Source organism: Mesoplodon densirostris, chromosome 5 (genome assembly GCF_025265405.1).
Source record: "Mesoplodon densirostris isolate mMesDen1 chromosome 5, mMesDen1 primary haplotype, whole genome shotgun sequence".
Taxonomy (NCBI): domain Eukaryota; kingdom Metazoa; phylum Chordata; class Mammalia; order Artiodactyla; family Ziphiidae; genus Mesoplodon; species Mesoplodon densirostris.
The window spans coordinates 122517078-122542683 of NC_082665.1; the positions used below are offsets into that span (position 1 = coordinate 122517078).

At 45.5% G+C, this 25606-nt stretch overlaps 1 protein-coding gene and 1 pseudogene across 2 annotated transcripts in view; one reads left to right on the forward strand and one right to left on the reverse strand.

Moving 5' to 3' along the window:
• BTD (biotinidase) overlaps positions 1–25606 on the forward strand; it is a 46324-nt gene that overhangs the window by 12963 nt on the left and 7755 nt on the right. For both annotated transcript variants that reach the window (XM_060099459.1, XM_060099460.1), the window contains exons 2-3: positions 18239–18503; positions 22958–23107. In XM_060099459.1, the coding sequence (XP_059955442.1) occupies positions 18255–18503; positions 22958–23107 (399 nt within the window). In that variant the 5' untranslated portion in view covers positions 18239–18254. The remainder of the gene's footprint in view (positions 1–18238; positions 18504–22957; positions 23108–25606) is intronic.
• On the reverse strand, positions 684–3030 carry LOC132490801 (zinc finger FYVE domain-containing protein 1-like; annotated as a pseudogene).

Consider the following 25606-nt stretch of genomic DNA (forward strand, 5'->3'; position numbering starts at 1 on the left):
TTGATTCTTCCAATCCAAGAACATGGTATATCTCTCCATCTATTCGTATCATCTTTGATTTCTTTCATCAGTGTCTTATAATTTCCTGAGTGCAGGTCTTTTACCTTCTTAGGTAGATTTATTCCTAGGTATTTTGTTCTTTTTGTTGCGATGATGAATGGAATTGTGTCCTTAATTTCTCTTTCTGATCTTTTGTTGTTAGTGTGTAGGAATGCAAGAGATTTCTGTGCATTTTGTATCCTGCAGCTTTACCAAATTCATTGATTAGCTCTAGTAGTTTTCTGGTGGCATCTTTAGGATTCTCTATGTATAGTATCATGTCATCTGCAAACAGTGACAGTTTTACTTCTTCTTTTCCAATTTGTATTCCTTTTATTTCTTTTTCTTCTCTGATTGCCGTGGCTAGGACTTCCAAAACTATGTTGAATAATAGTGGCGAGAATGGACATCTTTGTCTTGTTCCTGATCTTAGAGGAAATGCTTTCAGTTTTTCACCACTGAGAATGATATTTGCTGTGGGTTTGTTGTATATGGCCTTTATTATGTTGAGCTAGGTTCCCTCTATGCCCACTTTCTGGAGAGTTTTTTTATCATAAATTGGTGTTGAATTTTGTCAGAAGCTTTTTCTGCATCTATTGAGATGATCATATGGGTTTTATTCTTCAGTTTTGGGGAGGGGGGCATTAAAGGTCACCAGGCTTTTTATTTCAGTTAAAGCAGACTCGGACAGGATGGTCCCAGCCTCGAGAGGGAACAGCCCAGTGGTCATGGGAACACTCGTCACAGAAGCCCTGTCTGCAGGCCCAGCAGTGGTACTTGGAAAGCCTGACGCTGAACTCCTTCTGGCAGTTGTGGCAGTGCAGGATCTCATGGTCTGGTACCCAGTACGCCGGCCTGGCTGCATCCTTCACCAAACCTAGTGGTATGTCATTGGCTGTCACCACGGCTCCCAAAGTGTTCTGCACGGACTTGCCCACCTTCCGAGCAATCAGCCTCCCGCCCTCATCATCCGCCTGTGCCTCAGTCACATCGAACTGAGAATTCCTGGCTTCATAGCAGTTGTCACACACCCACACGGGCGCAGGGCCCCAGCCCCGCTCCAGCACTGGCTGGGTTGTGGGTGAACAGCTGTCACAGAAGCGTCCCCCCAGGCCCGGCAGTGATGCTTGGTGTCATTATCTTTAAAGGATGTAACACACTTGTTGCAGCTCAGGATCTGGGAGTTGGGCCTCCAGTAGACAGGGGCGATCTGGTCTGTCAGCCAGGACGTCACAACCTTGGTGGGCCCAAGGCTAAGCTCAGACACTGACTGAGCCATGAAGTTCATCCCATCCAAGAGGCACTGGGCAGCATTGTTGTTGTCCTTCAGAAATCCATCAGCTCCAGGCCACACATGGACAATCTCTGTCTGCACCACTGTATCCACAGGATGTTGGCTCCCAAACCAGTACTGCCAGCTACGATAGACCACGTCGCAGTTGGGACATTTGATGACATACCCAGACCAGGCATATTTTGTGAGACCCATCCAGGGGGAGTCGGTTGAAGCAGCCGTCTTGGGCACCATGCTGACTTCATTGCCTCTCTCGTAGCAGGCCTTGCAGGTAAAAACCCAGTTGTCATACTGGTGAGAGTATCTGCAGCGGCTTTTGTCTTCATGAGGTACTCCTTCTTTCCCGTGATTCATGCTGTTCTTACATCCAGCCCCAGAGCTGAGGCACAGGACGGAGCAGGTGAAGTACTCATCTGGAAAAAGGGAGCTGTGTGCCATCTTGTCATCGGGGATCTCACCGCTGAAGCGGTCGCTGAGGGCCTTCAGAGCTTTGAAGTTGATCCCCGGGTGCCGGGGAGAACGGGTGGTGTTATTCTCTGGTTGTTGCTCCAAAGCACGCCGAAGACCAGAAAAGTCTGTGGGAGGATTGTATCCTCGTTCCCTTGTAATGAATAGAACTGAAGGCTTCAGGGAAGCAGCCCACCTTCCAGAACCGGTCCTGGATGAGCTTCTCAGGCACCTCGGAGTGATCAGAGCCTAGCAGCTGAGTGTGCACAGTCTTGTGGAAAATGATAACAGCAGGGCCCAGGGTGGACAGGGGGACATCCAGGCCACAGCGGCCAGTGGTAGCCTTGAGCTCCTTGGTGAAGTGCTTCAGATAAGCTTCTGAGGCATCCCCAAGGAACTTGAAGAGGTCATTGTGCAGTCGGTCTGCATGAGTTCGATACATGACGAAGTCTGAGATGGCCAGGACCTTAAGCAGCAGCCATGTTCTCTGGCTTAGATTCACTGTAGCCCCCAAGAGCCCTTCTGTGTCTATCGCTGCTACTTTGTGGACTGGATCATATGCCACCCACACTCCCACAGTGCAGGATTCCTGGGCAGGGGAGGTTTTGAAGACTTCCCGGCCACAAAAGAAAATGTGGTTGAGGGTATGAGACTTCTCATCCCCAGTATTTCCAAAAATGGAACCACTTTCAGATGCTGATAGGGTTTGCAGTCCAATTTTCTAATAAAGTCCTCCTCATTCGTTACCTGAATTTCTTCATTCTCATCTACTAGGAGGAAACGCACAACCTTCTCAGTCATCTTCCTCTTGGTGTCCTCATCCATCGCTTCTTCCTCCAGCAACTCCTGGACCTTAGCCTCATGGTACACGGTAACAGGGTGCCTCCTTTTGTTACCCCCAGAATGAGTCCTCTTCTGGCACTCCAGGCACAAGTTGATTTTACAGGTCTGGCACCTCACGTCTGCCCTCTGCTTCGTACCTGGAGAATGCCCACTGGGGCCCTTGCAGGGGTCACAGTAAGGGACGTGGCCAGCTTTGAGTCTGATCCGCTCATGGTTTCTCAGGCGCTCCTGCCGCTGGAGCTCCTCCTCGCAGCGGAGACACTGCAGGCTGCAGCACTCGTCACACTCAAAGACGGCTTCGTCAGTCCCGCTGCAGGTGTAACTCTCCTGGCACAACAGCCCAGGGTTCAGGCCCTTCTCTGCTGGGGAAGTCTCATATTCAGACTGGGAAGGAAAGCATCTACCATATAACGGTACCTGGGCTTTCCCCAGAAGTGAAGACAAAGGCGTTGAGTCTGAAGACTGAGCACAGCCTCCAAAGGGTTCTGAACACCCTTAAAAAAATGTTTTTAAAGAGACATTCGATGTCCTATTAGAATTCTTCACACATTTACAAATGTTCGGATGTTTAATTTTCTGCTGCCAAGACTCCTGAATCAGCAGCAATGTTGACTTGGCTTGATAGTTTCATCCTCCGTAAAGTGCAGACAAATACGTGGTTAAAATTAACTTGAGAGGGTCTTTTATGGCTATCTGAGAGAGGTCTGATGGGTTCAGTGAGGTGGGCGCATGTATGGGGCCTCAGACACAAGGTTTTGGTAATGAAAGAGAGCGGTCAGGAACTTTTCAATATTTTCCAGCTTAAGTCAGTATTTCAGAGGATACCTTGACACCTCTCTCTAGCCGGGGATTCCTCACCCTTCCTTCTTTCTGGACAACACCACCACAACCCGAGGGGCAGGAGCAAGGTCTAAGAACAAAGAAGGGCCCCCCAAATCCCCCCATGCTGGCAGAGGCCAGAGCCGAATCCATTGTTTATACCCCCCACCCGCCGCCCCCGCCCCCTCTTCCTTCCCGGGGCAGAGGGAGCTCCAGGGCTATCATTCGTCCGGCGCAGGGCCATGCCCTTCCCTCCCCGACCGCAGCGTCCCAGGAACCCCACCAAGAAGCAGCTCTGCTGTGGCGAGGCAGCGTCGGGGGATCCCGGGGTGCCGGTGGAGGTGTGGGCTGTTCCTCAGGGCACCAGTGGATCCATCCTCATCTCCATCTCCATCCCCCTCCTCCTTCACTGCCTCCTGGGCTTCCTCCTCTCCTGTTGTCAGTTAGGGTCAGCTGATGCGAATGAACTTCTCCCTGCTCCCAATTTGTTAATATGGTGTATCACACAGATTGATTTGTGTATATTGATACGCAATATAAATATTTTGCATCCCTGGGATAAATCCCACTTGATTATGGTGTATGATCCTTTTAATATGTTGTTGGATTCTTTTTGTTAGTATTTTGTTCAGGACTTTTGCATCTATGTTTACCAGTGATATTGGTCTATAATTTTTTTGTATGATACCTTTTTCTGGTTTTGGTGTCAGGGTGATGCTGCTGGCTTCATAGAATGAGTTTGGGAGTGTTCCTTCCTCTGCAATTTTTTGAATGTGTTTAAGAAGGATAGGTGTTAGCTCTTCTCTAAATGTTTGGTAGAAGTCACCTGTGAAGCCATCTGGTCCTGGACTTTTGTTTGTTGGAAGATTTTTAATCACATGTTCAATTTCATCACTTGTGATTTGTCTGTTCATATTTTCTGTTTCTTCCTGGTTCAGTCTTGGAAGGTTATACCTTTCTAAGACTTTGTCCATTTCTTCCAGGTTGTCCATTATTGGCATACAGTTGCTTGTAGTAGTCTCTTACGATGCTTTGTATTTCTGCGGTGTCTGTTGTAACTTCTTTTTCATTTCTAATTTTATTGATTTGAGTCCTCTCCCTCTTTTTCTTGATGAGTCTGGCTAATGGTTTATCAATTTTGTTGTTTATCTTCTCAAAGAACCAGCTTTTAGTTTTATTGATCTTTACTATTGTTTTCTTTGTTTCTATTTCATTTATTTCTGCTCTGATCTTTATGATTTCTTTTCTTCTACTAACTTTGGATTTTGTTTGTTCTTCTTTCTCTAGTTCCTTTAGGTGTAAGGTTAGATTGTTTATGTGACATTTTTCTTGTTTCTTGAGGTAGGCTTGTATTGCTATAAACTTCCCTCTTAGAACTGCTTTTGCTGCATCCCATAGGTTTTGGATCATTGTGTTTTCATTGTAATTTGTCTCTAGGTATTTTTTGATTTCCTCTTTGATTTCTTCAGTGATCTCTTGGTTATTTAGTAACGTATTGTTTAACCTCCATGTGTTTGTGTTTTTTACGTTTTTTTCCTTATAATTGATTTCTAATCTCATAGCGTTGTGGTCAGAAAAGATGCTTGATATGATTTCAATTTTCTTAAATTTACCAAGGCTTAATTTGTGACCCAAGATGTGATCTATCCTGGAGAGTGTTCCATGCACACTTGAGAAGAAAGTGTAATCTTCTGTTTTTGGATGGAATGTCCTATAAATACCAATTAAATCTATCTGGTATATTGTGTCATTTAAAGCTTGTGTTTCCTTATTAATTTCCTGTTTGGATAATCTGTCCACTGGTGTAAGTGAGGTGTTAAAGTCCCCCACTATTATTGTGTTACGTCGATTTCCTCTTTTATAGCTGTTAGCAGTTGCCTTAGATATTGAGGTGCTCCTATGTTGGGTGCATATATATTTATAATTGTTATATCTTCTTCTTGGATTGATCCCTTGATCATTATGTAGTGTCCTTCCTTGTCTCTTTATTTAACATTCTTTATTTTAAAGTCTATTTTATCTGATATGAGTATTGCTACTCCAGCTTTCTTTTGATTTCCATTTGCATGGAATATCTTTTTCCATCCCCTCACTTTCAGTCTGTATGTGTCCCTAGGTCTGAAGTGGGTCTCTTGTAGACAGCATATATATGGGTCTTGTTTTTGTATCGATTCAGCGAGCCTGTGTCTTTTGGTTGGAGCATTGAATCCATTCACTTTTAAGGTAATTATCGATATGTTCCTATTACCATTTTCTTAATTGTTATGGGTTTGTTTTTGTAGGTCCTTTTCTTCTCTTGTGTTTCCCACTTAGAGAAGTTCCTTTAGCATTTGTTGTAGAGCTGATTTTGTGGTGCTGAATTCTCTTAGCTTTTTCTTGTCTGTAAAGCTTTTGATTTCTCTGTTGAATCTGAATGAGATCCTTGCTGGGTAGAGTAATCTTGGTTGTAGGTTCTTCCCTTTCATCACTTTAAGTATATCATGCCACTCCCTTCTGGTTTGTAGAGTTTCTGCTGAGAAATCAGCTGTTAACCTTATGGGAGTTCCCTTGTATGTTATTTGTTGTTTTCCCCTTGTTGCTTTCAATAATTTTTCTTTGTCTTAATTTTTGTCAATTTGATTACTATGTGTCTTGGCGTGTTTCTCCTTGGGTTTATCCTGCCTGGGACTCTCTGTGCTTCCTGGACTGGGTGGCTATTTCCTTTCCCATGTTAGGGAAGTTTTTGACTATAATCTCTTCAAATATTTTTGGGTCCTTTCTCTCTCTCTTCTCCTTCTAGGACCCCTATAATGCGAATGTTGTTGCATTTAATGTTGTCCCAGAGGTCTGTTAGGCTGTCTTCATTTCTTTTCATTCTTTTTTCTTTACTCTGTTCCACAGCAGTGAATTCCACCATTGTGTCTTCCAGGTCACTTATCCGTTCTTGTGTCTCAGTTATTCTGCTATTGATTCCTTCTAGTATTTTTCATTTCAGTTATTATATTGTTCATCTCTGTTTGTTTGTTCTTTAATTCTTCTAGGTGTTTTTTCTTTAATTTTTCTAGGTCTTTGTTAAACATTTCTTGCATCTTCTCGATCTTTGCCTCCATTCTTTTTCCGAGATCCTGGATCATCTTCACTATCATTATTCTGAATTCTTTTTCTGGAAGGTTTCCTATCTCCACTTCATTTACTTTTTTTTCTGGGGTTTTATCTTTTTCCTTCATCTGGTACTTAGCCCTCTGCCTTTTAATCTTGTCTATCTTTTTGTGAATGTGGTTTTAGTTCCACAGGTTGCAGGCTTGTAGTTCTTCTTGCTTCTGCTGTCTGCCCTTTGGTGGATGAGGCTATCTAAGAGGCTTGTGCAAGTTTCCTGATGGGAGGGACTGGTGGTGGGTAGAGCTGGCTGTTGCTCTGGTGGGCAGAGCTCAGTAAAACTTTAATCTGCTTATCTGCTAATGGGTGGGGCTGGGTTCCCTCCCCATTGGTTGTTTGGCCTGAGGTGACCCAACACTGGAGCCTACTTGGCTCTTTGGTTGGGCTAATGGTGGACTCCGGGAGGGCTCACACCAAGGAGTACTTCCCAGAACTTCTGCTTCCAGTGTCCTTGTCCTCACGGTGAGACACAGCCACCCCCCTCCTCTGAAGGAGACCCTCCAACACTAGCAGGTAGGTCTGGTTCAATCTCCTGTGGGGTCACTGCTCCTTCCCCTGGGTCCCAATGCGCACACTACTTTGTGTGTGCCCTGCAAGGGTGGAGTCTCTGTTTCCCCCAGTCCTGTCGAAGTCCTGCAGTCAAATCCCACTAGCCTTTAAAGTCTGATTCTCTAGGAATTCCTCCTCCTGTTGCCAGACCCCCAGGTTGGGAAGCCTGACGTGGGGCTCAGAACCTTCACTCCAGTGGATGGACTTCTGTGGTATGTGTTCTCCAGTTTGTGAGTCACCCACCCTGCGGTTATGGGATTTGATATTATTGTGATTGCGCCCCTCCTACCGTCTCACTGTGGCTTCTCCTTTGTCTTTGGATGTGGGGTATCTTTTTTGGTGAGTTCCAGTGTTTTCCTGTCAATGATTGTTCAGCAGTTAGTTGTGATTCCGGTGCTCTCGCAAGAGGGAGTGAGCGCACATCCTTCTACTCCGCCATCTTGAACCAATCTTCACTATTTTTTTTAAATGGTAACTTTATAATATATATATATTCTTATTTATTTTATTTATTTTTGGCTGCGTTGGGTCTTCCTTGCTGCGCGCGGGCTTTCTCTAGTTGCAGCAAGCGGGGGCTGCTTTTCATTGCGGTATGCGAGCTTCTCATTGCGGTGCTTCTCTTGTGGATCACAGGCTCTAGGTTCATGGGCTTCCGTAGTTGTGGCACACGGGGTCAGTAGTTATGGCTCATGGGCTGTAGAGCGCAGGCTCAGTAGTTGTGGCGCACAGGCTTAGTTGCTCCATGGCATGTGGGATCTTCCCAGACCAGGGCTCAAACCCATGTCCCCTCCATTGGCAGGTGGACTCTTAACCACTGCGCCACCAGGGAAGTCCAAATCATAGTTATTTTTAATTGCTGGTCTGATCATTCCAACATGTCTGCCACATCTGACTCTGGTTCTGTTGCTTGATGTGTCTCTTCAAATTGTTTTTTTTGTTTTTTGCCTTCTAGTATGCCTAGTAATTCTTTTTTGAAAGCTGGATATGAGACATGAGGTACTGGGTAGAGGAACTGTAATAAATAGGCATTTAGTAGTGCTGGCCAGGTGTGGAAAGTGAGAAGTGCTCTTTTGTCCTGTGGTCTATCTTTTAGTGAACTTGACAAGTTCACGCTGCCCAGTCTAGCCCACCTCTCTGGTGGGACAGGATGGCTAGAGGGGGCTGGAGTTAGGTGTCTCCCTCCCCCTAGGTCATTTAGGTTCTATAAAACCCCAGTAGGTTCGCTGTGCTAAAACAGTTTCTTTTGAGGGCAGGCCTCCTAAGGAACAGTGCACTCTGGCTGCTTTTCCGCTCTCTCTAGCCACAGAGATTTTCTCCAGCTGTACTGCGAGGACCGGGTACAGCTCCTAGAGGAAGAACTCAGAACTGTGGGCACACCCTGCCAAAGCCGGGCTCCCCCGAAGTTCTTCATTCTTGGACCTGTCCACCCTGAGCCTCCAGCAACTGGTCAGTTACAGTTTAGCTTTTCCTGCGCTGGTACTGGCTCCACTGAGGTTTCTGCTTACAGGTTTCTACTCAGGTTGTGATTTTTTGTATTCACCTGTCTGTCTCTCTAAATTTTGGAGGCAGCCGTTTGCCCTGTGATCTCAGTTCTCAGATGTATCTAAGAATAGCTGTTGGTTTTCAGATTGTTCACATTTTTACTTGTTAACATAGAATGGCTGCTTCCAAGCTCCTTATAGGCCAGACTGGAAACCAGAAGTCTCAGCTGTTAATTTTTTTCCTTATGTTTTTCATTTAGTAGAAAAACAGTGTGATATTAAGAAAACATTTTAAATCTCCATAAGATGACCTGTCATGTTTTCAGTTATTTGCATTCTTTTCCAGTCTTTGTTCACATGCATGCATGTTTTACTTAGCTATTACCACTGTAAAAAGAGAAAAAGTTTTCACTATGTTTGTTGAGCATAGCTATCTTTAAAATTTTTGCTTAATAGTCCACCTGGTTTGTATATATTTTCATAGCATTCTTCATATTGGATGTTAGATATTGTTTGTTTCCAGCTTTCATCTATTGGGACTTATTCTTCAATTTTAGCTAGCATCCACTTACTAAACACTAAGTGCTTTACATCAGGTATTTTCACTTCCAGCTTGTAGATGAAGAAGTTGAAGCTTCGTTGTTAAATAACTTATCCAAGCTCATATAATGAGTAAGTATCAGAGCCAGGATTTACTTTTTTTTTTTTTGGCTGCGCCACGCAGCATGAGGAATCTTACTTCCCCAACCAGGTATCAAACCCATGCCCCCTGCGGTGGAAGTGTGGAGTCCTAACCACTGGACCACCAGGGAATTTCCAGATCCAGGATTTCAAATCAGACATTTTAAAATTCAAAAGCCCATATTCTTTACTTCTTAGTATGCTGTCATTTCAACTGACTTTTTTCTTATTTAAATGACTTCCTAAGATAAAGTCCCAGAAGAATACTATTTGTGATTTATAATATGAATTATTAAACTTTTTCCCCAATAAGAAAGTACTATTATTATCACTTTACTAGTTTATTTTTTCCCAAATTTAATATTCTAAAATAGTACAAGTTAATGTTTATTTTGTATATAAGTTCAAAGTTTTTCAACGTGTTTGTTTATGATTTCTTTTTTTCCTTAAATCTGTTCTTGTTTATTGCCTATTTATAAGTGTTGTCTTGACGTTTATATTTTGCATGTAAATTTTAATTTATCAATCTGTTTCTTCTATTATTTTAACTGCTTCAAATTTTAGAAAGTTGTTTCATCAAACCTCTGATAGCCAATTATAATTTATTCTAGTTTTCCTAACATTCAACATTTAACTCCTGATTTTGAGTTTGTTTTTGTATATGGTGTGAGGTGTTTAAACTTATTTACAAATTATTGTTCAGTCATCCCAATATAACTTATTCAATCAAACTTTTCCTCTTGTTGTTCTGAGTGTGGTGGCATACAGAGAACTACCAGTAAGGCACACAAATAATTACCAGTCTGTCCAAAGCAGAAGAAAACAAAAATGCTCAGTGCCTCTAGGAAGAGAGGCGAAGGCAGAGATACTAACCATTTCTCTGCCATTTACCATGCCCTGCATGGAGTCGGCCACGTCTGTGAGTAGGGCTAAGGTCACTCTCATTCTTGATCATGTGCTGCCCTCTAACTGCGCTCTGGGTCACCTACAGCTTGCCACCATGCTTGTGTCGAGAGCATCCTCCACAGGTACTCAGAGGGACAGCATATGGACCCATTTGCTTGCTTTTTGCTGTTTCTCTCTTAGTGAGCTTGACTGTGCCTCTCCCCTGTAGATACTTCCTGGATCCTCCATAGGAGAAGGTGGCCTTTGGCATGTTTTCTCTAGTGCTGTGTTTTACCTTAGATTTTTTTTTTGTTTCTTTTACTCTTCCTACTATCATTCATTCTCAGTGTTTCCAGACTATCCTATTAGGGATTGTTCTTTTGACTTGGGGACCACGGTTTCCTGGCTCTAATACTCATTCCATTGTCCTCCACAGTCTGCATTCAGGGCATCCTCACCATCTTGCTGGTCCTGTGATCTGGGTGTTTCAGTCCCGAGCACTGGCAGACAAGAACACAGAGGTGATGGGACGTGGTGTCGTGATGTTTGGCCCACCATGCCCTTAGAGATGTTGTATCCACCATACACTTAATTCACAAAGAACCTTTGCATTGCCCCCACTTCTGAGCACATCTTCCCTGAAAAACTTGACCTGTGGTTCTAGGGCATCATATTTTCCATGCGCTGGTTGTGTTTCTCCATCTCCAGTCTTCAGGTCCTCATTCCCTAGAAGGTGCTTCTTCTGATGACTCTAATTGAAGTAGTCCAACAAAGAAATGGGGGAGAAATTTCCCAAGGGCTTTTTTTTTTTTTTTTTGCGGTACGCGGGCCTCTCACTGTTGTGGCCTCTCCCATGGCGGAGCACAGGCTCCGGATGTGCAGGCTCAGCAGCCATGGCTCACAGGCCCAGCCGCTCTGTGGCATGTGGGATCTTCACGGACCGGGGCACGAACCCATGTCCCCTGCATCGGCAGGCGGACTCTCAACCACTGCGCCACCAGGGAAGCCCTTCCCAAGGGCTTTGAAAGACAATTCTTTGCTGACACCCATGGAGTCTTATTTCAGAGACCCTGATGATAGTTCTAGAGGACTGAGAAGAGCAGGGTAGCTACAAATGCTCCCACCGTTCTTCTCTCCCAAGACTGACAGACAGCGAGGAAGCCTTCCCTGAGTGCTTTCCTTGCTCCCTTGGCCAAGGTCTACGAACCACAGTTTAAGACTTAACTTCCTCAGCAATTCATTTTTGGCTCCCAAAGATTTCAGATAAGCTTTTGAGAAGAAATCTGATACACTTTTGCAGAATATAATTGGAAGATTTTTCAGATTACCTGTAAATGTATAATTATATTTATAAATAATTATGTTAAATTTTTAAATTTATTTAAATTTATAAATATATTATACATTATTTACTTACTCATTTAATTCCTACATATTTCTTTATTCATCTCATGTAATTACCTAATGGAATATCTATCTCTTACCCCTGTTCTAGTCTTTTAAAATCAGGAACCTTATTTAAACAAATGAAAACCAGTAACAACCTGGTTCTACAGTGATGTTCCTGTCAAGGCAAAGACAAGCACTGAATCCTTTAACCGACCTGGACCAGATTGTTTTGGGGACTTTTTTCCCCCCAGTTTGAGTATTTAAATACTTTGCTGGTCATTTCCACTAATGTGGTGGGAACACTTTGAAATCCGCCCACATTCTCTTAGCCCTTTTGTTGGAGAAGCACCTGGGATATAAAGGTGATGGTTCTGACTCATGTCTTTCTTTGACGTGAGGGGAAGATAGTGTTAGAATGTACCTGCCTTTACCCTCCAGCCCAGTGGCTCTGCAGGTGACCCCAGGCCAGGAATATCAGCACCACCATCACCTGGGAACTCATTAGAAAATGCATATTCGGGCTTCCCCGGTGGCGAAGTGGTTGAGAGTCCACCTGCCGATGCAGGGGACGCGGGTTCGTGCCCTGGTCCGGGAAGATCCCACATGCCGCGGAGCGGCTAGGCCCGTGAGCCATGGCCGCTGAGCCTGCACGTCCGGAGCCTGTGCTCCGCAACGGGAGAGGCCACAACAGTGAGAGGCCCGGGTACCGCAAAAAAAAAAAAAAAAAAAAAAGAAACTGCATATTCTAGGGCCCTACCCTAGTTGTGCTGAGTGAAAACTTCTGGGCATGGGGTCCAGGGAACTGCATGTTCAAGCCCTTCAGGTGCCTCAGCGTCAGTGTCCCCATTTGAGAACCCCTGCTCTGGTCTGACCAACCAGTCTCTCCCTTGTGAGGGTACTTTGAATTTCTGTTGAATTCTGCTGCAGCTGCAATGAAGACACCACAGTGGTCTTTGAAGGTCTAACTGATAAATTACCCCCGTCTTGAACATGTACTGGGAGGGTTGGACCAGGAGACAGGAGAGTTGCTTTCCATTCTGTTCTCACCACTAACTAGTCCTGGAGGATTCCCTCTTCATAAAAATGGAATTTTACCATCTGCTTTCAATGCTTTATGTGACAGGAAGATAAAATCAAGCAGTGGATGTTAAAGTGGTTTGAAAACATTAACATGTAACATAAAATGCAACGTGGCAGCCATATAAAATTTGTCACTTTCGATCCTTTACCTCAACTAGATTTCCCTGTGAAGAGTGCTGTCCGTCTATGGATGGGTTGCATTGCTTTGCACACCCACTCACATCTATGGGGTGCACTGCTGTAAGAAATCACAGCAAATTTAGAACCTGTGAATATAGAAGATGAAATAAGTCCTAGGAACATGGCAAATAAAAAAATAGCTTTCATGAGACCCAAATCTTGGAAAATCAAATGTTGTCTAGTTTTTTCACTGTAAAAGCGTTAGGTGGGGAAAAAAGAAATAGATGAAGTGTTAGGAATGGAAAGGAGGAAAAAAACATCCATTTACTTCAGCGCGAATCCCCACGTGGGTAAGTGGTACTCCGTTGGCCCACAGGGTGGCAGTAGCGGACCTGAAGGGGGCTCTTCTTTGGAGCAGAGTCTCGTGGGCGCTCTTTTCTGTCTGCACAACAAAGTGAAGAAAAGAGACTTCTTCCATTAAACACCTGTGCATTTCAGGAGGAAGTTTTGTCTTAAAGTATGAAGGTAATTTCCCATTTGAGGAAAAGAAAGGTGACATATTTAGGTTCAAGTGTCATGATTGCTCATTCGGTGTTCTAAGAGAAATTACTCCCGTCACCAGAAAGGGGCCCCAGTACAAGGCCTGGTCCACGGTTACACTTTTGTATGTCACTCGCTTTTTGGAGATAACAGCTGGAATGTTTTTAAAAGAGAAATGACAATTTACCAGTTCAGCCAGGAGTTCCTGGTAATTTACTCACTGTTCCATGTAAGTTCAGCCTTGAACCTCAGCATCACCCTCAGTTGCCACCTGACCTCCCCCCCCCCCTCCGAGGCATCAGAGCCTTGGTGGTGGATGGTTTGCATGAAGCTGTTCAAGCTACAGCACTGTGGGGCTTTACATTTTTCCAGGGCCGGTCATGGACCACGTCACTAGGCGCAGAGGCAGAGAACAAGAGGCTTTCTGGGAAATAAAGGTCTCTCTGGGGTTTCTTTAAATTCAGATTATGTAAGTTAGATGGAGATGGGCATTTCTCCTGCTTATGTAAAAGGATCTAGACAAGGAAATCACAAAACTCATGAGAATGGGTTTAGAACTATTTGGAACTTAACAATATTTTTCATGGCATCCTGTCAGATACACGTATAAACGTATACAGTGCTCTCTCCTGATGACTTAGCTGGTCCCTCAGCTTTGTTCCACAGGATATGACATTTCCTCTGCCAACTTCCCAATCATGGGGCTGTCATTCTCCTTCACAAGAGTGACAAGATCTCTTATTAAAATGATCAGTATGTCTATATATAAAAATTTAAGTGTAGGTACCTGCCTCTGAAATTATCTTATTAAGAATACCTTCATAATAATCCTTTCATTTTATTGCAAAAGACACTATTGTAATAGCATGGCTAGGAAGGAAACACAGCTAATTTTCAAGGTGACTCATTTAGCAAGATGGAAAACAAAAGTTCCTTGTGTGTAAAAATATCTAGTGATTGACATGTTACCAAATTTCCACAAAATAGATTTCCATGTAATTTAAGACCTTGATTTCTTTTCCTCATAGATCATAAGAACCCTCCTGACCAGGATTAGTGTCAGGGGAACATGTTTCCTTACGAACTGAGAAGCAGAGGCTTCTGTAGGGCGGTGAGAAAAAACGTACCCCCACCCACGCCAGGCCCTCCCTGCCCCCTCCCCGTCTTTATGGCTCCTTCGTACTTATTGCCAAAGGACATGTTAGGTGCAGTCAGTTGGCAATGACAATGGGGTTAACGTCCCAATAAACCCATCGTAAGTTGAAAATATCATGGGTCAAAAATGCATTTGATGCACGCAGCCTCCCGGACATCCCAGCTCAGCCCCGCCCACCTCACCCGTGCTCAGAACACTCACATGAGCCTGCACGTGGGCAGAACCCTCTAACGCAAGGCCTAGTTTATAATAAAGGGTTGACTCTTTCATGGAGTTTATGGAATACTGCACTGAAAGGGAAAAACAGAATGGAGTGCGGGTCCGGATGGTTGTCAGTGTATCGGTTGCTCACCCCCGTGACTGGGGGCTTCAGCTGCCCTGCCCAGGATCAGAGAGAGGGTCGTACTGCACGCCGGACCCCCAGGGAAAGTCCACATTCTGAATTCTGAGCACGGTTTCCACTGAACGCATATGGCTTTCGCACCATCGTAAAGTCGAACCGTCATGAGTAGGGGGACGATCTGTGTTGATTGTGGCAGTTTCCGCATACATGGGGAGGGTCCACTCGGAAGGGCTAGGCGCCTTCACCGCTGGGTCCCCGACGCCTGCACCTCCATCTGGCACAGGCGGGTATCACGTGGACGTTGAAGTGAGCGCGCTCCCAGCCCTGCCGTCTCCCGCCCCCGCCTCGGTGGGGCTCAGGAAGCAGGATGTGGGAGCACACTGTCGCCTCAGCCACGCCTTCACGCTGAGCCCTTCCTGGAGTTTAGACTCCCGTCAAATGCCTACGATGGAAGGAGGTTCGTAGCTAGCTTTTCAGACTGAGCGCACACCTCCAGCCACCATTCTGTTTATGGTCCAGGTCCTGCCCTGCTCTGCAGGTGGATCCCTTGCTGGATCGCCAAGAACCTCGTGACTCCCAGGGAGACCCCGGCCCCTCAGCCACTCAGTGAGCGCCATCCTGCGCCAGCAGCGGGCCACCTGCGCCCTTGCATCCTGTTGCCTGCCAGCACCCTCTGCTGCCATCCAGGCCTTTCAAAGCCCCTGCCACATAGAGAGGGAAAACCAGAACACCACTCTTCAGCAAGGGTGCACTCTGGTGCCTATTTTTATTTTAATGACTCATTCTCTCCTACCTCATGAGGCTTGCTTCTTTCAAGGGGGAATACCTGGCTGAATCTGCATAACCCCTTATTATTGACCTACCTCTGTTCACGCAGAAATGATTGCCACTCACGGCTCTCCTACCAGGCTCTTTTTGTAAATAATCTAAATTTATTTTCTCAAAATAGAAAGAAAGGGGATATCTTGCTCGTTCCGCAATTTCCTTGTTTTGCTGGACGGCAAGGCCCTGAGATATTATTTATTTATTTATTTATTTATGGCTGCGTTGGGTCTTTTGTTGCTGCGCGCGGGCTTCAGTAGTTGTGGCACGTGGGCTCAGTAGTTGTGGCTTGCGGGCTCTAGAGCGCAGGCTCAGCAGTTGTGGCGCACAGGCTTAGTTGATCCGCGGCATGTGGGATCTTCCCGGACCAGGGCTCGAACCCGTGTCCCCTGCATTGGCAGGCGGATTCTTAACCACCGCACCACCAGGGAAGCCCAGTCCCTGAGATTTAAACGAATGTTCTTTGTCCCCGCATCAGTGGCATGCAGCTCTTAGCTGAGGAAGGAGGACTGTGCAAACGCCGCTCTCAGCTCCAGGACCTCCTGACCTGTCCCCACCGGGTCCTGGCTCATGTGCTCCCCCCACCACTCGGCCTTGTTTCCGCCCCCTTAGTGAGGCCATGGCCTTATACTGTAGAAATATTGCGAATTTGACTTTGAAGATGAAAGTTTTCCCCTCAAACCACTCCCCATTATCATCATTCTGAAACCAGAGCTGGAATGGGAAACCGATTTTGAGACTTTAAAAATTATTCCTTGCTGGGACCTGGAGACTGTCATACAGAGTGAAGTCAGAGAAAAACAAATATCGTATACTAACGCATATATGTGGAACCTAGAAAAATGGTATAGATGAACTGGTTTGCAGGGCAGAAATAGAGACACAGATGTAGAGAACAAACGTATGGACACCAAGGGGGGAAAGCGGGGCTGGGGGGATGAATTGGGAGATTGGGATTGACATATATACATTAATATGTATAAAATAGATACCTAATAAGAACCTGCTGTATAAAAAAAATAAAATAAAATTCAAAAAAAATTATTCCTTGCTGGTCTTCAGAGGCAAAATTCAGATAAGAGAGCTTATCAGTTATACTTCTGTTTCTACTCAAAAGCTCATGGCCGCTCACTCAAAGGCCTCTTGTTCTGACCTTCCAACACTGCTTACAGTGCCCCAGACTGAGGGCAGCGCACCCTGGGGCCTGGCATTTGGATGGAACATTTCTTCCCTGAGGAAAGAAGTGACAGTTTGAGACGGGGTGGGGTTGGGATGGAGAGCGCTGCTCACCCTGAGAAGTACCTGAGTTGGTGGGGATTCTGACTGAGCACCCCGAGTCCGTGGTCTGCTGCTGAAAATAATTATGGTTGCTTTTGTTTCTGGAACTTTGAGAGAAAAAGAAATTTGTGGTGGCCCGGAGGGTCTGGATTTAAAATGCAAACACAGGGGTTCTGAGTCAGACTTGAGCAGGGTGGCATTTTGTCTTTAAAGAGCAGCAATGTGGTTCCTTGATTTGTCTCTGCTGTCTTGACATTTAGTTGGATTCCTGGGCAATTGGTCGGCCCGGGCACATCTCCATGGAGCAGGGGGCCTGGCCTTGGCACTGCCTGGCAAGTCTGTGTGCTTGGGGAGGGACTGTGGCTGGGAGGCCAAGCCGATTTTCAAGGCAGAACTGTGTGTAAAAACACCCAGTGACACATAACTTTTAGAAATTAAAATGCCTATCCCTGGGGGAAAAAGGCACACAGAAGTGTCATTGAAAGTTTACTTCTAATCTCTTACGGTAGGAGCTACAAAGCTGAGTTTACTTTCTAGAAAATTCTAGTTTATTTTCTAGAAAGTTGCATTTTATTATTGCAAAGGGATTTTATTTCCAAATGAGTATGGTTTTTTTGGGCAGGAGTTTTGGAGTCCCAGAGACAGAGGTTGAGAAGGTGATGGTGTGCAGTGGCAATTCTCAAGTTCAAGGAGGGGGAAAAAGTCATGCTTTGATGGGGAGACTTCTTTTTGACTGTCCATAAACTGGCATTTAAGTAGAAGTCAGCAGTTTCTCTGCCCCAAGTTAAAGAATGTGGTGCTGGGTAAAGGGAGGCTTACGCTTTATATTCATTACTAACCAAAGAAAAGCAGGGAGAATTGTGATCCATCAGGTTTTTATGGCTAAGATAGCCGAGCTGTATTATTAGGATCATGACAGTCACAGCTGGAATAGATGGCTGACCTGTAGTATGTTTGTGTGTCCTGAAGGCAGGCGGTGGGGTGTGGAGTATGTCACAGAGTCATCTTAAATAATTAGAATAGTTATTATTGCCTAAATCTGAAGTGTGCAACTAGAAGAGTCCTGCTGGGGAAGCTAATCGTGGCAAACATTGGGTCTGTTGTGGAAATGTTCTAAAACCAGACTGCTAACACAGTGAGCCATTTTAAACGTAACTCGCTATGTGTTTGGAGAGAAACACATACCCTCTTATTAGGAACCTGAAACAAACTCTTTGAGCTGCAGCATCACAGCCGGTGGGTCTGATTGCCGGGATTAATAACTCACGGCTGCACAAGTCCCAGTCTTGGCGGGATTCTGGATTCAGCTGTTTTCTCCTTGCCCCATTACGTTCTAGATTGACGGTCTGCATTATGTCTGGAGCCAGCCGTCAGCTCGCTCTTTTCCTCTGCGGCTGTTGCGTGGCTGCCCTGGGGGCCCAGGCCGAGGAGCGCTGCCCGGCTGAGCGTCACCAGGCTGCCCAGTACGTGGCTGCCGTGTACGAGCACCGGTCCATCCTGAGCCCGAACCCGCTGGCTCTCACCAGCCGCAAGCAGGCCTTGGAGCTCATGAACCAGAACCTCGACATCTATGAAGAGCAAGTGACGATCGCGGCCCAAAAGGCAAGAAGTGCTCCCGGGTCAGCTTGTTTGCAGAGCAGGGCAGATTAGCCCTTGGTGTTGCGTCCCCTCTGGGAAGTCAGCCAGGCCAGTAAAGATGAGCTGAATGAGTCAGTTGGCTGGAGTCCCGCTACTGAGAGGGTGGTCTGCAGCATCAGCAGACCCTCCAAGGTTGGGAGGAGTGCAGAATTTGGGGCCTGCCCTAGACTTGCTGAGTCAGAATGTACATTTTAGCAAGATTCCCCAGGTGATGCTTCCCCTCCAGCCTGGGAAGCCCAGGGCCAGGCACGTGGCGGTGCCAGAAGAATCGCTTGGTTGCTTGTAAACAAATGTGTGTGCCCGGCTCCCACGCCTGCAGAGTCAGCTGGGGAGCGCGCCGGGGCCCTGGGATTTTTTAAGGTTCCCCGGTGGATTCAGATGTGCAGAAACATCTGAAAGCCAGCAGGCACGACGGCCTCTCATGCTCTCGGAGGCTTTCAAGGATAACTAAAGTGGTAAGCGGCCCCAGAGCTGTGTTTGCTGCCTCCCGATGACGTGGGGCTCCTTTGTGGTCCCCGCGCCAGACCACTGAGCCCGAGAGCTCAGTCCAGACAGAACCCAGCCCAACGGACAAAGGACACCGGTGCCGCCTTTGTGAAGGCTTCCTGCGCAGCCCCCTTTTCCTCTCCTGCCGGGAAGGGTGGGGCAGACGGGGAGGTGTGGGAGCCAGAAGTCTCTGTAGGAAAATGGCCTGCTGGGAGGGCAGTCTGGCCTTGAGCCCGGCTGGGGCGGGGGACCTGCCCGGCTGCTTGAGGAAGCCCCGCTCCGCCCTGCCCCCGGAGAGCAGAACGGCCCGCGTCTGAGTTCAGCGGACAGACCTGTGGTGCCTTCAGGTCCTGCCCAAACAGCCCCCATCTCTGTTCAGTGTGGTCAGCACTGCCTGGACAGCCACTGGCCATCGCTATCTTTGAAAATGTAACCTCTAGTACCTATACATGTAACACCCAAATGTTGGAAGGGCGCTTAAAGGCCCAGTCCAGGTGTTCTGATGGGTGACACTGCTTTTTTTTTCCCAACCCGACGTCCAGCTTCCCCTGGACGCCTCCAGTGGCCCAGGACTCACCGTCCACTGGAGGACAGTGGGAACTTCTGGAAAGGGCTTCCTTTCCATGTGCAACAATCAGCCTCCCTGTAACTGCCACCCATCGTCCTGTCCTCCTAGCCAAACAGAACAGACTGAATCCCATCCCACACACGCCATCTTTCCCAGATCTGAGGACGGCCCCGGCATCTCTCCCAGGCTGTGTCTCTCCAGTCCCATCCACAGTTCCCTGAGGGTTGCGGTTCCAGCCCTGTCCCCCAACACTTTCCAGGTTATGTCCGTGCCCTGAGCTGCATGCGGTTTTGTCAAGGGTGGGGCGGAGGAAACCTGCCACCATCCTCATTCTAGGCGTTGTCCCCAGAAGGAAAGCTTTTGGCAGCCACATCTTGCTGTGGGTTCATTAGGCACTTGCTGTCAGCCACAGCTCCTGAGCCCTTTTCACACAGACACACACGCTGCTGTGGCTGTCCTGTACTTGTAAGGTTAATTTATTTAACCCGAGAGCAAAGCCTCACATTTATGCCCTTACATTTCATCCTGGTGGGCTATTTGGGGATCTCTACTGACAGACATCCTGCATATCAGTTACCTTCACGTCATTCACACTTCTGGGACATACCTCGTTTGTGTCTACACTGAAGCCGGTGTAAAAACATCCCAGCCCGTGCCCGCAGGCCTCCTCCTGACACAGGTCCGTTCCCTGCACGGAGGTGTTGGCTTGCAGGCAGCTGAAAAGTCACCCCCTTCTTCTCCATCCTGTCCACAAGACCATGCTAAGACACTTGGCAGATGCCGTACTGAAACGCAGAGACTGTGACTGCAGTCTTCCCCTGCATTTTAATCACCTGCCCCCAAATGAAACATACGTTTTTTCTTGAACCCATGCTGCCAGCAGGCATCATTCCTTCTCTGTCTGTGGTCCAGGAGCAGGTACAAAGCTGTTGATCCAGTCATTTTTAGGGCTTACAGACATCTCGGCTCCCCTACGTGGTTATATGTGTTAAAGTAACCTCTAACACAGGTTGATGCCATGCATGTGTCAAAGTTTTATATCAAACTTGCTATAAGGGCAGAGGTTCCTGCAGGCCAATTAAGAGTTCTCTCATTTACAGGGAAGAAAAGGAGTTGTGCTTAAAAATATTAGGCTGGGTGGTCAGCTGGGTTGGCACCCGGAATTCCCCAGGGGTTCTTGAGCTCACTGGTCTGTCAGAAAATTGCTCAAGCCCTTTATCAGGAATGCAAATTCCTTCCTAGAATGGATGGGTAATCACATCAGACCCAAAGTTCTGTCCCGGCTCAAGTCTGAGTCCTCATTCTGGGCAGATGTATCTTCAGGAAATGCAGTTTAATTTGAATATTAATCTAATATGTATCCATAACTGTTAATGTCCATAGGAAACCATTCAGTGCTTTCAAAGTTGTGTTTTTAATAAAGGAAAACATGTGTCCAAGTATAATTTTCAAAAAGTTAGAAACATGACTCTTACACATAGAGAAGAATGGACATGTGTCAAAGCTCTTACTTAACTCATTAATTAACTCAGGAACCAGTAAGATGGTAAAGCTGGTTCAAAAGATAACTTGAGGAACAGATGTGAGTGTATCTGTCAGTCAAATGAATGTTGAAATGAATCTGCTAATAGATACAAAACGGGCTAATGTCCTACAGGGCAATAAAACTGTCATGGTTAGGATGCTTTTATTAAATAGCAAAGTCAAACAGTGATACATTCACTAGATGAATAATCCTTGAGTGTGCTTGTCAGTACCCTGGTATATTGTAGAAAGATATACGTATACAAAGAATGTATACATAAATTCTTCGTCTTGCTTTATTTCCAAGTTTGTGATAATTTTTCTTTCTAACGTGCAATAAGATGACCAGCCTCGTATTCTGCTGGAGGGAGTGTACATTGCTGTAAGCTTTCTGGAAAGCTACTTGGCAATGTATATTAAGAATTTAAAAATGTTCATACACTTGACTCAGTATTTTCACTTATAAGGCTTTATTCTAAAGAAATAATCAGAGCCCCAATCAAAGATTTGTGTACAACGCTCATTCAGGAAGTGTTTTGAGCACCCTGTATGCAGATGGTCACCACAGTTTTTTTATTACAAAAAGTTGGGAACAATTCAAATGCCCAATAACAGAGGATAAACTGTGGTGTCCTCTTAAATATAATCCAGCATATAATACAAGTGATATTTCTGAAGGTATCTTTGTAGTCTTGATGCTCTGTAGTGAGAGAGTCAAGATGGAAAACCGTATGTTTATTATTGTATCAATTATACACGCACACACCTATACAGAGGGGGAAAAATGAAAAGAGGCAAGATGTTAACAGTAAATATCTTCATGATATAGGATTATGAATTATTCTTTTATGTTGTGTTTTCCAAATTTTCTACACTTAAACTTTTGAAAAATTTTTTATACCCAGGAAACAAATTATAAGGAGTTTGCAGTGCATTCCAGAAATAGTGACTCAAATTGCCTGTGATTTTAGATTATTCATGCCTGCTCTGCCATCCTCCTCCACCTTTCACTGTGGGGTGATGCTGCTCCAGGCTTAACATTTTCAGCCGAGCAAGTGGAGAGCGGCAGCCGAAGGGGCCCTGGTGCTGGGAGCTGAGGGCTGCCCTGTTGGTTTGGGTTTCCTCAGGTTGCTGCCACTGTCACAGGGAGCCTCGGGCTGTCACAGGCAAGGACCCCCAGTGTCTCCAGGTGTGGGAGAAGGCCTGTAGGGCGGTCAGGGCTCTGACGGGAGTCTCCTAACTCCCAGTGGGAGAAATGCAAGTTAGAGCAAGTCCTAGTTCCTATGCTGAAATCGGTGCACTTGACTTTCACCCACCAGCCCACTGGGGCCCATTAGAATCACGTGGGGACCTGTTGCCGGGACCCCACCCACAGTTGATAGAAGCAGACTTTTTAGGGATGGGCCCAAGCATCACTGCTAAACAAAGATTGTGTTTTCAGAAGTCCCCTGTGTGATTTAGAAGCACAATGAAGGTTGAAAACCACCCACCGGACTAGCGGTAGCACATCTGCTGAGCCTGATACTCAGGCCTGTTATAGTCGCCGCTCCATCTCCCATGGCACCGCCACCAACTCCAACCCCCTCCAAACTCACTTGTAACCTTCTTCCCTGGCCAGCCCTCGGTACGGTGCTGGTCCCTAGAAGACTTGGTCTTTCTTCCCTCAGAGTTAGGCCAAGTGAGACGGCTCCCCCAAGGCTCAGATCCCTGCCGAGCCCAGCTACCACGTCTGGACCTCTGTGGTTCCTGGTTCAGAGCAGCTGCAGGACGGCTGTCAGAGGAATGAAGGCGTGCTTCCCGTTATCTGTTAACGGACTATTTCTGATGTTTTGACTTGCAGGGTGTACAGATTATAGTGTTTCCAGAAGATGGCATCCATGGATTCAACTTTACAAGAACATCCATTTACCCATTTTTGGACTTCATGCCTTCTCCCCACTTGGTCAGGTGGAACCCATGCCTGGAGCCCCACCGATTCCATGACACGGAAGTATGTAAGGGGATCAGCCTTCCTCAGGAGGTGGGAGGCTCACGGAGATGATCCAAGCCAGGGGCCAAGAGCCAGGACATGTTGAATGAGAGTGACAGGAGCCCTTAGGGGCCTGAGAACCAAACCCGAGCTCCCTGTGCCACAGTCATTCACTTAAAGAACGTCTGCTAGGGCTTCCCTGGTGGTGCAGTGGTTGAGAGTCTGCCTACCGATGCAGGGGACGCGGGTTCGTGCCCCGGTCTGGGAAGATCCCACATGCCGCGGAGCGGCTGAGCCCGTGAGCCATGGCCGCTGAGCCTGCGCGTCCGGAGCCTGTGCTCTGCAACGGGAGAGGCCACAACAGTGAGAGGCCCGCGTACCACAAAAAAAAAAAAAAAAAAAAAGAATGTCTGCTATTATGAGGCATTCACTCATCTGTGGATCGTTCTATTTGTTAGTTATACAAGAAATGCATGAATATATGCTTCTACAACAAATCAAAGTTAAAAAAATGAAAGCCCACCTTCACCACACCCCATCCCTCATCCACCTCCCTTTCTAGACAAACTGCCATCAGTGCATCCACCTATATTCTTTTCTGTGCATCTCATAGATACTGACATCTTTATTTTTTAATTTTATTATTTTTACTGAAGTACAGTTGATTTACAATGTGTTAATTTCTGCTGTACAGCAAAGTGATTCAATTATACTTACATATATTCACTTTTTTATATTCTTTTCCATTATGGTTTATCACAGGATATTGAATATGGTTCCCTGTGCTATACAGTAGGACCTTGTTTATCTATTTTATATATAGTAGTTGGCATCTGCTAATCCCAAACTCTCAATTCATCCCTCCCCAGCCCCCCTTGGCAACCAGAAGTCTGTTCTTTATATCTGTGAGTCTCTTTCTGTTTCATAGATACGTTCATTTGTGTATATTTTAGATTCCACATATAAATGATATCAAAGGTATTTGTCTTTCTCTTTCTGACTTAACGTCACTTAGTATGATAATCTCTAAGTCCATCCATGTTGCTGCAAATGACATTATTTCATTCTTTTTATGGTTGAGTAGTATTCCATTGTGTGTATGTATATATGTATATGTGTATATATCTATACACACATACCACATTTTCTTTATCCATTCATCTGTCGATGGACATTTAGATTGTTTCCACGTCTTGGCTACTGTGAATAGTCTGCTGTGAACACAGGGATGCATGTTTCTTTTTGAATTATAGTTTTGTCTGGTTATATTCCCAGGACTGGGATTGCTAGATCATGTGGTAGTTCTGTTTTTAGTTTTTTGAGGAACCTCCACACTGTTTTCCACAGTGGCTGCACCAATTTACATTCCCACTAACAGTGTAAGAGGGGTTCCTTTTCCTCCGCACTCTCTCCCGCATTTGTTATTTGTAGACTTTTTAATGATGGCCATTCTGACTGGTGTGAGGTGCTACCTCATTGTAGTCTTGATTTGCATTTCTCTAATAACTAGCAGTGTTGAGCATCTTTTGATGTGCCTGTTGGCCATCTGTATGTCTTCTTTGGAGAAATGTCTGTTTAGGTCTTCTGCCCATTTTTTGATTGGGTTGTTTTTTTGTTGTTGAGTTGTGTGAGCTGTTTGTATATGTTGGAAATTGAGCCCTTGTCAGTCGCATCATTTGCAAATATTTTATCCTTGTCTGTAGGTTGTCTTCTCATTTTGTTTATGGTTTCCTTTGCTGTAGAAAAGCTTATAAAGTTTGAATAGGTCCCATTTGTTTATTTTTGCTTTTATTTCTGTTTCCTTGGGAGATTGACCTAAGAAAACAGGGGTACAATTTCTATCAGAGAATGTTTTGCCTATGTTCTCTTTTAGGAGTTTTATGGTGTCATGTCTTATATTTAAGTCTTTAAGCCATTTTGAGTTTATTTTTGTGTATGGTGTGAGGATGTGTTCTAACTTCATTGATTTACATGTGGCTGTCCAGCTTTCCTAACACCACTTGCTGAAGAGACTGTCTTTTCTCCATTGTATATTCTTGCCTCCTTTGTTGAAGATTAACTCACTGTAGATGTGTGGGTTTAGTGCTGGGCTCTCTGTTCTGTCCCATTGATCCATATGTTTGTTTTTGTGCCAAGACCACACTGTTTTGATTACTGTGGCTTTGTAGTATTGTCTGAAGTCTGGGAGGGTTATGCCTCCAGCTTTGTTCTTTTTCCTCAGGATTGCTTTGGCAATTCTGGGTCTTTTATGGTTCTATATAAATTTTAGGATTATTTGTTCTAGTTCTGTGAAAAAATGTCATGGGTAATTTGATAGGGATTGCATTAAGTCTGTAGATTGCTTTGGGTGGTATGGCCATTTTAACAATATTAATTCTTCCAATCCAAGAGCATGGGATATCTTTCCATTTCTTTATTTTTAAAAAATTTTTTTAAAATTAATTTATTTATTTTTGGCTGTGTTTGGTCTTCGTTGCCGCACATGGGCTTTCTCTAGTTGTGGCGAGCGGGGGCTACTCT